Source organism: Tiliqua scincoides, chromosome 6 (genome assembly GCF_035046505.1).
Source record: "Tiliqua scincoides isolate rTilSci1 chromosome 6, rTilSci1.hap2, whole genome shotgun sequence".
Lineage (NCBI taxonomy): Eukaryota > Metazoa > Chordata > Lepidosauria > Squamata > Scincidae > Tiliqua > Tiliqua scincoides.
Genome location: NC_089826.1, coordinates 24,626,669 through 24,639,109, shown reverse-complemented (window position 1 = coordinate 24,639,109; position 12,441 = coordinate 24,626,669). Strand labels below are relative to the sequence as shown.

The window sequence follows — 12,441 nt, the reverse complement described above, 5'->3', positions numbered from 1 at the left end:
AACGGGTGTGACTATAATGGTGATTGGGCAGCAGTGCTCCCTTCCCCCATTAACAGTTTATTTAATCCTTGATGCACATAGCCTAATCTGTCCTGTTAGTTTCACGACCCAACAAAAATTGGGTCATGACCCACTGGTTGGTCTCACAGTTTGGGAACAGATGCCCTAAAAAAATGGCTGTGAACGGGTGCAACTCAAGTCCTTAGGAAATGAGGAAAAAATCATTTCTGCATCCAAGCCACAAATTCTAATCTTAGGATATATTTTTGGGGCCACTTAATAAAGCAGAAAAACAAGGAATTCAAAGCATGCTGTTTACAAGTGGTACTGGAATCTACTTCTCATTATTCATGCTTGTCAGTAGCAAGGGTGGCACTAGGTGGCAGTATTGTATTGGCAACCTTCAGTCTCGAAAGACTATGGTATCGCGCTCTGAAAGGTGGTTCTGGCACAGCGTCTAGTGTGGCTGAAAAGGCCAATCCGGGAGTGACAATCCCTTCCACACCGGGAGCAAGTGCAGTCTGTCCCTGGTCTGTCTCCCTGGCTATGGGCCTTCCTTCTTTGCCTCTTAGCCTCAGACTGTTGGCAAAGTGTCTCTTCAAACTGGGAAAGGCCATGCTGCACAGCCTGCCTCCAAGCGGGCCGCTCAGAGGCCAGGGTTTCCCACTTGTTGAGGTCCATCCCTAAGGCCTTCAGATCCCTCTTGCAGATGTCCTTGTATCGCAGCTGTGGTCTACCTGTAGGGCGCTTTCCTTGCACGAGTTCTCCATAGAGGAGATCCTTTGGGATCCGGCCATCATCCATTCTCACGACATGACCAAGCCAACGCAGGCGTCTCTGTTTCAGCAGTGAATACATGCTAGGGATTCCAGCACGTTCCAGGACTGTGTTGTTTGGAACTTTGTCCTGCCAGGTGATGCCGAGGATGCGTCGGAGGCAGCGCATGTGGAAAGCGCTCAGTTTCCTCTCCTGTTGTGGGCGAAGAGTCCATGACTCGCTGCAGTACAGAAGTGTACTCAGGACGCAAGCTCTGTAGACCTGGATCTTGGTATGTTCCGTCAGCTTCTTGTTGGACCAGACTCTCTTTGTGAGTCTGGAAAACGTGGTAGCTGCTTTACCGATGCGCCTGTTTAGCTCGGCATCGAGAGAATGAGTGTCGGAGATCGTTGAGCCAAGGTACACAAAGTCATGGACAACCTCCAGTTCATGCTCAGAGATTGTAATGCAGGGAGGTGAGACCACATCCTGAACCATGACCTGTGTTTTCTTCAGGCTGATTGTCGGTCCAAAATCTTGGCAGGCCTTGCTAAAACGATCCATGAGCTGCTGGAGATCTTTGGCAGAGTGGGTAGTGACAGCTGCATCGTCGGCAAAGAGGAAGTCACGCAGACATTTCAGCTGGACTTTGGATTTTGCTCTCAGTCTGGAGAGGTTGAAGAGCTTTCCGTCTGATCTGGTCCGGAGATAGATGCCTTCTGTTGCAGTTCCAAAGGCCACAATAAGAAGACTTGCACAAGTAACACCACATGCAAAGTATTAACATATTTAGTGGTAATTTTGTGCCACAAGGGGGTTATGGACATTTTTGTTCCTGTACCTCCCTCAATGAATTTTCATAGCGCTTTGCAAAGAGATGCAAAACTTTTCACAAGGAGCTATACTAGAGGGGGGAAGGGAATGTGTTCTCACTGCCAAACATTCTGACATCCCCTCACCCTCATCCAGTTACTTAGGGCGCAATCCTAACCCCTTATGTCAGTGTTTTCCAGCACTGACTTAAGGGCAATGCAGCTTTGGGGTAAGGGAACAAACATTCCCTTACTTTGAGGAGGCCTCAGTGAGTGACACCCAATTGCAGGATGCAGCACACATCCCATTGGCACCGCTATGCCAGTGCTGGAAAGTACTGACATAAGGGATTAGGACTGCACCCTAAATTGATTAGCTGGGGGAAAATATGAATTGGGATGCATATGTGCCACTGCAATAGGATATGCACTCACATGACAAACATAATCTACCATCAGAAAACTGTCGACCCCAAAGCCTCACCTACATCATTCTGTGTGATGATTCGGCGTTTAGAACCATCCAGATTTGCAGTCTCAATGGCAGGCTTTTTCACATCGCACCAGTATAACTTGTTGGTGAAATAGTCAATTGTGATTCCACTGGGCCAAACTAAGTCTGAATCTGCTATGATGAGACGATCAGTGCCCTGCAATGAAGACCTTTCAATCCGTGGATCATTTCCTAGGTCCGTCCAAAATAGCTTCCTTTATAGGAAAACACAAATTAGTCACTGTACACATTTTTTCCCTTCATCATCACCTTATGTTCATATTCACCTTGCACTCAGCCTTGCAAATCCTCCTCTGGGAATCCCTGACATTTGAAGCAAGCTGGGCAATTGCAAGAGAAAGACTTTTGCCGTGCTGGTATTCTGCTTGGGGAGCCTGAGGGATGCCTACTTTGATGTCTCTTGGGACTCAAATCTTTTCATTTCCCAGGCCTCTTAAGCTCTTAATCTTAGGGTGGTTTTAATGCTGCTTATATCTGCTACAGCTTTTCATTTTTAACTTGTAAACTACGCTAGTAACCAAATTGTTGAGGGGCAGCATATGATTTCTTTAAATAAAAAAAAGGTTAATAAAGTAAGGGTGCAATCCTAACCAACTTTCCAGCATCGAGGTAAAGACAGTGCAGCCTGAGGTAAGGGAACAGACATTCCCTTACCTTGAGGAGGTCTCCGTGACTGCCACCCAATTGTAGGATGCAGCACACACCCCATTGGCACAGCTATGTCAGTGCTGGAGTTGTTAGAATTTAGGCCCAAACTTCATAACAGCTACTCCTTTTCTTAAGGCAGTTATTAAAACAAAAGTAAGTCACTGAGCAGTTTCCAGTATCTTTCAAGTCACAATATCCTGCGACAAATACTTTAATATTTTCTTTAACACTCCAGTCAAAATTAGGCTGTCTTTTCACAACCTACCTTCCCCCCCCCCACACACACACACACACACACACACACACACATGACTTGAATTAATTTTAGTCTTAGGTCCTTTCCTGGCAACAAATTCCACACATGATAGCTGTTTGAAAAGGATAGTCTTCTTTGCTGTTTGAATCAAGCAGATGAACTCACTGCTCCTGAGTGAATGTGGCATGCCAATTCAAGTCCCCTTAAATGTTGTTTAGTGGTAATGTAGCAAAAGAATTCAGGAATGGTGCTGCTTGTATATGGACAGCATGGTGCACATTGCAGAACAGTTGAATCCAGCATAAGCTTGCCATTTCCAACAGCTGTCAGGTGAGAGGAAGACCTTACTTTTTGTCCCAACTCCATCTAATTGTCTTGCAAGTTGCAGTCCTCCACAGTGTGCATATATGTTTTTGTTTTTTTCTCAACATCCCTGTTTTACTGGACATGACTTTAGCTGTTCGAAGGCTGACAGGCACTCAAACTCAGTAAGGACATGGAGAAAACAGAATTCTTCTCTGACCAAGAGGAAAAAAAATGCCTTACTCTGTGGAGTATTTACCTCCTGATGTATGATTCAAAGTATGATTGACATCTTACTCTGCAAATGGATGAACAGCAATTCCTCGAGGATGAGACACGCCCTTCTGGATAATTATTTTCCTCTGCATCCCATCTAGATTGCTATTTTCAATGCGGGACTTCCTGCAAATGCAGATACACACGGACTGATCCTTTAACTGCAACTATTTCCTTTCACCAAAGCACAGAATGATTGTGTCTGAAGTCTGAATCTGATCAGTGCTTCTCATGCCTGCCTTATCTCATTGCCCTATGTTGTAATCTGTCAGGAAAACAGCTTTTATATCCTACATAGCACCAAGCATGCTGTTAGCATTATAATAACTATAATGATAATAGTTGCATCGGATTATACCAGGAGCAGGTGTAATTAGTGGTTAAGAGAACAAGCTGTGAGCCAAACTATCATCATTCAAATTTCATGTCAGTTACAAACTGGTTAGTTTAAGCAAGCCACTATTCTCACCCCATCATCTGCTCCCTCTATTATTATTCATTATATATTACAACCATTATACAAGCTGCTTGTAATGTGAAGCATTTTTTGCACATAAAAAATAATATAAATACAAAGTATTATTACTATCTGCTAGTAACAGAGTGTGTATTCTTTTAGACAGGCCAGTGTTTCATAGGACCCAACTCAAGAGGGGCAATGTTTCTCACTTTCAGTTTCCCCATTTAATTCAAAAGTGATGACTTCTTCATGATTGCCCTGAACTGAAAACCTATAAAGACCGAAGGCCAAGTTATACATGACATTGAGCATGTGGGTCTGGGATCCATCAGTGGGTTGTGACTCCGTTTTTGATAGTTCGTGAAACTAACAAGCAGATTAGGCTATATGCATAATTAGATAAGCTGCTACTGGGGGGGGGGAGCACTGCTGCTCAATCACCATTATAGCCATACCCCTTGGCACTTAGACAGCAGCCTCTCGGGCATCTAAGACATTTGGGAACCACTCAATTATAACATACAGCTCTGACTTCTAAGTCAGACAACTGGCTCTGCTAGCTCAGAATTGCTCAGAAGTGACTCGGAATGGATTTCTCTAGGGTTTGAACTGCAAACTTTTAGCATGTCAAGGACATGTTCTTCCACTGTACAGTCTGTTTCCATATAAAGAGCTGATGTGCTTCACTTCTCCAGGCTAAATAGGAACTGGGGGCAGGGTCTGTTCTGGATTGAAACTGCAGTGGAGGGAAGGGGGCTTAACTGTTTTCCCATGCTATGGTCAGAATCCAGATTAACCCTTACCCCATTCCAGCAGCTACTATTTCTACAGGAAGAAAGCTCCCACGAGTGCCAGCTGCAGGGTGTGCTGGTGGTGGGAGCCAATCTACATTTGCTAATGGTAGCATAGGGTTACAGCCCCCCTGCAGTGGTCCTGGTCTAGATCAGGGGACCAGTCACATATTCCTACTCAGGACCGAAAACGTAAGCACGCCAGTTCTAATGATGTGCTTAAACTCACGTGTAGTTTAGCCCTGAAGAACCTAGGACAGAACCAAAGGCAGGAGAGCCGGCAATGTTCCTTCCAATACTGTTCCTCTTCCTATTTATCCCAAAAGGAGCAGGTTCAGTGTTCAGTATAGACATAGCCTTACAATGATGGTTTTTATCTAGCATATCATTTATAATGTACCTCATCATTAAGTGTCATTGGTGTCTTCTGTTTTTCAGCCTTCTGACAACTCCTTGCCTTAAGCACACATAATATGCTGGTACTTTTAGGACACTATTTCAATAACTCCCTTCTCACAGGTCATTATTTCCCATAAAGGCTTATGCCAGCATTAGTTACTCTGTAATAATAATAAAAAAAGCTGCATACCCCTTGTCAGTCCAATACAATTTGCGGTTAATCCAGTCCACAGCGAGCCCTTCAGGTCTCTCGGTCGCATTGCGGATAACTTTTTCACGATTCGAGCCATCCAGATTAGTTCTTTCAATCCACTTGAAGGCTGTGTGAGCAAAATAAATCTGCAACGAGAAAACAGAAGGTGTATAGATGATTGTGGTGCTTCTTATTTGGGGGTAGGATTTCCTTATTCAGTGGCTTTACTTCAGCAATGAAATTTTTTTTAAGTAATTGAGTTACTTACAGAACTGCAGGCATGATTATGGATCAAATAAACAGGCACTTATCCTTCAACCAGAATGACTTCTGCAGCCTGAGCTTGCTTAACAAGCAAATCCCGCTGCCCTATATACCATCTCCTCAATATCCTGCATTTCAGCCAGCCAGCCAGCTTGTAATATGAAACAGAAGCCCCGAAGCAAGACAGGAAAGGTGAGGCAGGCCATTTTCTCACATTTTTTAGTCCACAGTTTTACTTCTGAGTATAGACAAGAAGGCATGAGGCAAGAGAAACAACCTTTTGGACTGAAATTGTAGTCCATAGAAACATGGCTGTATCCTTCAAAGTCTTTGGCGGAAACTTATGTTTTTATCACCAAGTAAAGGGAATTTCTACCTTTACAAATCAACTGCAGTAGACAGTTACTGGGGCCCTCATCGCACCCCCGGTAGTTCATTGGCACTACCACTGCCACTTGTACTCAGAGTGAAGGGGGCTAACCTAGCTGGCAGGCCCTCTGATGGGCATGAACACTTGGTTCTGCCAACACTGCGAGCCCATAGGATTGGGTTGTATGTTTATTTGGGCAAAACAACATAGATCAAAATTCACAGTAACCATTTTTCTCTAATGTCACCCTCTATACCACTGAAGCAGAGAACACTAAAGCTTCAAGCTAACGTATACTTATCTGGGAGTAAGCCTTACTGGGAACAATGCATCTTGTTTGCTAATGCATAAGATTGCAATGCTGTTATATTTGTCACAGTAGTGACTCGTGCAATATGTTGTCACAGTGGCTGTCATCCCACAAGGCATTTAACAATACATTCCCATGAACTGAAGCAAAAGCACTCTGCTCTTTCCAGGGCAAACTATTAAGAAATTGGACTGATTTGTTACTACAAAATGATTCTGCTTCTCCATCTGACAAGCAAATCAGTTGGGTAGATAGCAGAGGTTAGACCAAGCCATGTGAACAACTCATGGTTACAGTTTATTAAACTAATTTCAGCAGGATGCTTCAATGCGATGTTACATGTAATACTTGCAACTGATGGTATTTATTTATTTAGAAATCTATATCAAGTGTTTTCATTTATTTAAAAAAAATTATGCAATGCAGCATACAAAAAGTTGATTAAAACAAACAATAAACTAGCAGCGACATGCAAGCATGACTTTTTGGTATTCAAGAAAAAATATAGCGTAAACCATTTTAGAAAGGAAAAAAACACCTCAAACCACCAATCCTGAGCTGCTCAGAGCGCCCAGGCTCGGCGGCACCAAAAAGTGCTGCCGCCGAATCCTGCACCTCCCGCACTACCATGGGAGGCTCCTCGGGAGAAGGGGACGTTCATCCTCTTCCCCGAGTAAGGTAAGCAGCCCCGCAATGGGGCTACTCACTTTACCTCACTACTACTCACTTTAGGTCGGCGGTAAGGAAAAGGCGCTCATGTAGGGCGCGCAGACCTCCACAAGCGCCCTGGATCCTGTGGAGCTCAGCTCCATGGATCCTCCTGCTGCCCGCCCCCCGGCACACTTCCCAACCGCCCCCACCGGCCTCCCCCCCTCCCCGGAATGCCTCCTCCACACCCCTGTCCACACCTCCACCTCCCATTCCACTACTCTGCAGTCCGGGTGACTGCTGAGCCACGGAACCTGGGTGACTGCCCTGCGCTAGCCCAGCACCAGCCGGCGCTGGGCTAGCACCGTCTGGAGCCCGGCAGTGAGCCCCACGAATGTGCCTTACGGCTCATTTGCAACCGTGGTCTGCGGCACAGAGCCATGCCACCGACCACAGGATTGGGCTCTTACTTCCAGGCAGCGCCAGCTTTAAGCCAACTGGCTTAAATTATTCCCAATTGAGCCCTGTACCTAAGGGGGTATACAATTTTATATTAAAATTCATTTGATCCATTAACTCACTGCACTTTTTAAGCACACATTTTGACTGCTTTCCATTCTACCATAGAGATACAAAGTTGGGACAGGGAGTCAATTAGTTATTTGATTTTTCTCTGTAAACCGCTTTGTGAACTTTTAGTTGAAAAGCGGTATATAAATACTGTTAATAATAATAATAATAATAATAATAATAATAATAATAATAATAATAAATTTTATTTGTATCTCTAAGATTTTACAGCCTTTGGCAATCCTATCCTCACTTTCCTGGGAGTAAGACCCATTGAACACAATAGAATTTACTTCTGAGTAGACCTGTTTAGGATTGTGCCCTTTGGCTCTTAATCTGGGGTACTACAATTGGGCCCCACAAATCCCAAGGTCAGCTCTGTTTCCAGGTAGGTAAGCACAGAACTGCAATCTTATTAACATTTTTCTGGCAGTAAGTCCCATTGAATTTAATGAAGCTTACTTCTGAGTTGACATGCATAGGCTTGCATTGTTGGTCTTCCTACACAAGTAGCAAGATCATAATTTTCAAATTTTCTCTTTGAGGTCACAGACAGAGTCATTACGTCTGGGTAGTAAAATGCCTGTGAAACTTAATGAGCCACAGTGCCTCTTTCCAATAGATCTGAATTATAGCATAATGACATTAACCAGTATCAAGAAAATTATTCTGAAATTCAGCAAGATTATTGAAGGATTTCAGAAACTTTTTGAAACAACTTTGAAAACCCCATATGTTACAGATATGCCAGTTAGTACAAGCAGAAACTGCAGTTAGTACATGAAGTATGTCAAACTATAGATCGTGAATTAAGAGCCCATTCCTATTCACAACTAGCGCCAGTGCAGTAGTGACAGCACTGTAGTGACAGCACTGGGTGTCATATGGTTGGCAACCTTCAGTCTCGAAAGACTATGGTATAAGCCTACAGCACCCAGTATTCCCAGGCGGTCTCCCATCCAAGTACTAACCAGGCCTGACCCTGCTTAGCTTCTGAGATCAGGCAAGATCAGGCATGTGGATGTCATAAAAGCACTCCAAAGCACATTTTGATGCCTAGAGAGTAAGCAGCATCGGCGGGAGGGCCTGCAACATCCCACAAGTGCACAACCAGCCTGATGGCCACCAGGGCAGGTAGGTGTTGTACAGGGTGGTGGAGGGGCAGGGGAGGAAAGAGAAATGGTGGAGAGAGGCATTTCAAGACAGGGGAGGGCATGGAGGGGGTGATTCAGGCCCAGAACGGGCACGGAGTCATTGGAGGACTAGCCTAAAAGTGCTACATTGGGCTATTTAGCTGGCACAGATGCATGTAGCCCCATTGAGCAGGCTGTTCCCTTACCCTGAGAAAACCTCCGGCCTGCTCAGTTTCAGTGCTGTATACAACGTGGGCCCTGTGGCCCTGCTGTGCCAGTGCTGAATAGGATTGGGCTGCCTATCTTCCTTTTCACCTTTGATGAACTACTATTATTCTACAAAGGACCAGCAAGGTGTGTCCAAGGAGATTCAATTTTAAAAGACAGCAGCTTATTCATGTTAGGAGCACCAGGAGCCAAGAGGTTAAAATGCAAAGAAGCAAAAGCCATATGTCCTTGCAATACTTCAAAATCCTGTCTTTTTTAAATGCCTTACCTTATTTTCCACAGGGTCATAGTCCAGAGCTAAGACTGCTCCCATCTGCCAGTCAAGTAAAGTTGTGTAATCTGTTCCATCAAAACCAATACGGCGAATATCTCGGCTGTTTGCAAACAAAAGAAACGGCTTTGGCCCTGTTTGTGACAAATGTCATAGCCTGTTAATTCTTCTCATCCCATCATAATAGGTATGATTTAAGCAATTTTTGAATGGAAAGAGGCTGCTCACATTGTGCCACTTCCCTTTTTTCCAGCCTTTCTGGATTCATGCAGAACAAGCCTATGCATGTTTACTCAGAAGTAAGTCCCAATGTATTCATTGCAGCTTGCTCTTGCAGCTTGTTCAGGATTACATTACTTGGGCATAATTACCATTACTTAATTACCATTACTTATAACTAAATGAATTGCATGAAGGAGTTATAATCAGCAAAGGTAAGGCAGACAGCTGATGGTACAACTGCAAATAATCTACAGGCTGATAAAATTGATAGTTTTTTTTAAACTGCTGAATGAAAAGATATATTTATCTATATGATAGAGCAGGGGTCTCCAAACTTTTTGGCCAGAGGGCTGCGTCAAATACCTGGCACGGTGTTGAGGGTCAGAAAAAAAATTTAAATATAAAATTTATATATAAATTAGAGATAGAACTTAGATGAGTGAATAAATGAATAAATTGGCTCGTTCATTCAATGTCTCTGACCCTTAGAACACCCTCCAGACACAACCAGAGCATAGTTCCTGTCACGTTTGGCCAAGTGGGCCAGAAGCTTTCTGGGGATCAAGAGGCTGGCTGCGGGCCGGATAGAGGCCTGCTGCGGGCCGCATCTGGCCCCCGGGCCGGGGTTTGGAGACCCCTGTGATAGAGAGAAGACATATTGTGGGGGAAATCAGGGAGCTTTCACTCAGTTCTTGATCTAACTTAACAGATAAATATTCTTATCATGAATAAGATCTGAATTTTTTCACAACAGATGTGCTCATTATTGTGTACTTAATTCCAGGCAGTATTTAAAAGTATAATCCATCTCCTGTAGAAATAAGTGACAAAAATCTCTTGGAGTATAATGGAACAGGGTATTATCCATGAAAGTCTTGCAAGGGTATCATGGGCAGGGAATGGGATGGAACAGTGCCCCACAACTTCCCCCCCCCCCATAAGGTGGAGCAATGACATGGCCAGGCAGATTCAAATCTACCTCATTTATGGCCTATCATAGTCCATGAAAAACACCACACCTGCCCCACCTGCTTGTATCCAAGGAGGCTCTCCTTACACCCAAGAAAGTGGGTGTAAGGAGAGTCTTCTTAGGTGTTAAGAGAGCCTCCTCGGATACAAGCAGTCAGGGCAGCTGCGGTGATTTTCCACAGACAACAATGGGCAGTTATATGTCACTGCTGCCCCTGCTCTGAAGGGAAGGGGGCCCGCTTGCATGCATGCCGTGAGGCTCCATGCAACATGTAGTGCTTTGCAAGCCAAGGGGAAGCTCCATGCAAAACATAGTGCCTTGTACCCCCTCTAGCCACGCTACTGGTGGGCTCCATTGTTACTTGGGAGGAAGAAGCCTCATTGAATGACTGGCTGCAATGGGACTGCTTCTGAGTAGAGCTGCAAAGGATTGGGTCATCCTGGTAAGCCTCACAGCTGCTGCACATGACCCTCCTCCCTGTTGCCACTTACCCGTTCTCTTGCAGTCCATCCCATCCCCTCCTGCCTTGTTTACAGATGGGACGGGGACATTAGGGGAGTGGTTAAAGAGAATTCCAACACACACACCCTGACAGCAACTCTGTTTTTTTCCACAACTGGCTATTTAAAGGAAACATCTAAAGACTCAAGTCTTTTCAAGCCGTGAAAACACTCCGAGTGACTCTAAAAGTGCCCCCATTATGACTTGTTTTTGAGTCGAGTCACGGGGCAGAGATTTGTGACTGAATCAAGTCAAGCTGCATCTGACTTGCCCATCCCTGTGGATTAATACATTCCAAATGAGTAGTTCTGGCTAATATCCATTATTACCTCTTAATGTCTGTAAATAAAGCTGTTAAAAGAACAGGAAATAAGCTAGGGAGAGGGGAGTAACACTACTACTAGCTCTTTCATAAATTGTGTAGCAGCATAAGAATCCTAACTAGTGTGAAATCCTGCTGAGTCATGGCAGGTTAGTGAAGACAGATGATTAATCTAACTCAGCATAAGTCAGTTCCATATATGTACATGTAATTAATTAAAATTGTTTAATTCTACTTCCCCCAACCCAGATTGCAAATTGTAATTGCTGGCAGCTGTGCTGCCACACTCCTATCAGTACTGTAGACTAGCAGGCACCAAACCCGGGCCCATGGGCCATATCTGGTGCCATTACAATCCTTCTCCTGGGTGAATGGAGCTTACTCTTCCACCAGGGATTCTCTTCAAAGTATCTCTGATTGCCCCAAACTGTGTGCTGACCAGCTGCTTCCGTGTCACATCATCCCAGCAGGATTTGCACCCAGATTTTCAGGCAGATGCGGCTGGCCATCATGTAGTTTGGGGGTGAGTGGAGGCACATTGAGGAAGTTCCCCAGTGGAACAGTAAGCTCTGTTCACATCAGGAAATGGTTTTCTGGTGCAGACAGACAGCTTCTGCAGCAAAGTGGCCAGAATAGTTTTTTCTGAGTGTGACCCTCAAGAAGGTGAGGTGTGCTTGACAAGAATCCTTTCAGTGCACTTCCAGGGCAACTTTACTGCTAAAACAATGTATATTTTTACTCAGCCAGCCCATAATACTGACCTGTAGCAGAGCAATGCTTTTTGTCCATCTGGAGACTATAGCCAGGAAAGCAACCACATTCCCAAGCTGATGGACTCAGAGAGGTACAAATTTGGCTACAACCACCATTATCTGGAGATGTACAACCTGAAGCAGATCAATGTTTAAAAGGAAATGGCACGTGAAATAGCACAATTAACTCGAAGGGCACAATCCTAACCAACTTTCTAGCACTGGCCTAGCTGCAATGCAGCCCCAAGGTAAGGTAACAAACATGCCCTTACCTTGAGGAGGCCCTCTTGACTACCTCCCCACTGTTGGATGCAGTCCATGCCACATTGGCACAGCTATGTCAGTGCTGGAAAGTTGGTTAGGACTGTGCCCTAAGAGACACTTTGCAGAATAGAGTCCAGGCTAAAATATGTTCCTGTTACAAGTTGGATGCAAGAGGGCTAAAGACTGTCTCTGCCATATTGTGCCTCAC

General features: G+C 44.5%; 1 protein-coding gene across 1 annotated transcript in view; it reads right to left on the bottom strand.

The window, feature by feature from the left end:
* EGF (epidermal growth factor) overlaps window positions 1-12,441 on the bottom strand; it is a 60,822-nt gene that overhangs the window by 24,973 nt on the left and 23,408 nt on the right. The window contains exons 10-13 of the mRNA XM_066632341.1: window positions 9,200-9,336; window positions 5,406-5,554; window positions 3,587-3,691; window positions 2,053-2,276 (exon numbers count right to left, since the gene is read on the bottom strand). Coding sequence (XP_066488438.1) covers window positions 2,053-2,276; window positions 3,587-3,691; window positions 5,406-5,554; window positions 9,200-9,336 — 615 coding nt within the window. The remainder of the gene's footprint in view (window positions 1-2,052; window positions 2,277-3,586; window positions 3,692-5,405; window positions 5,555-9,199; window positions 9,337-12,441) is intronic.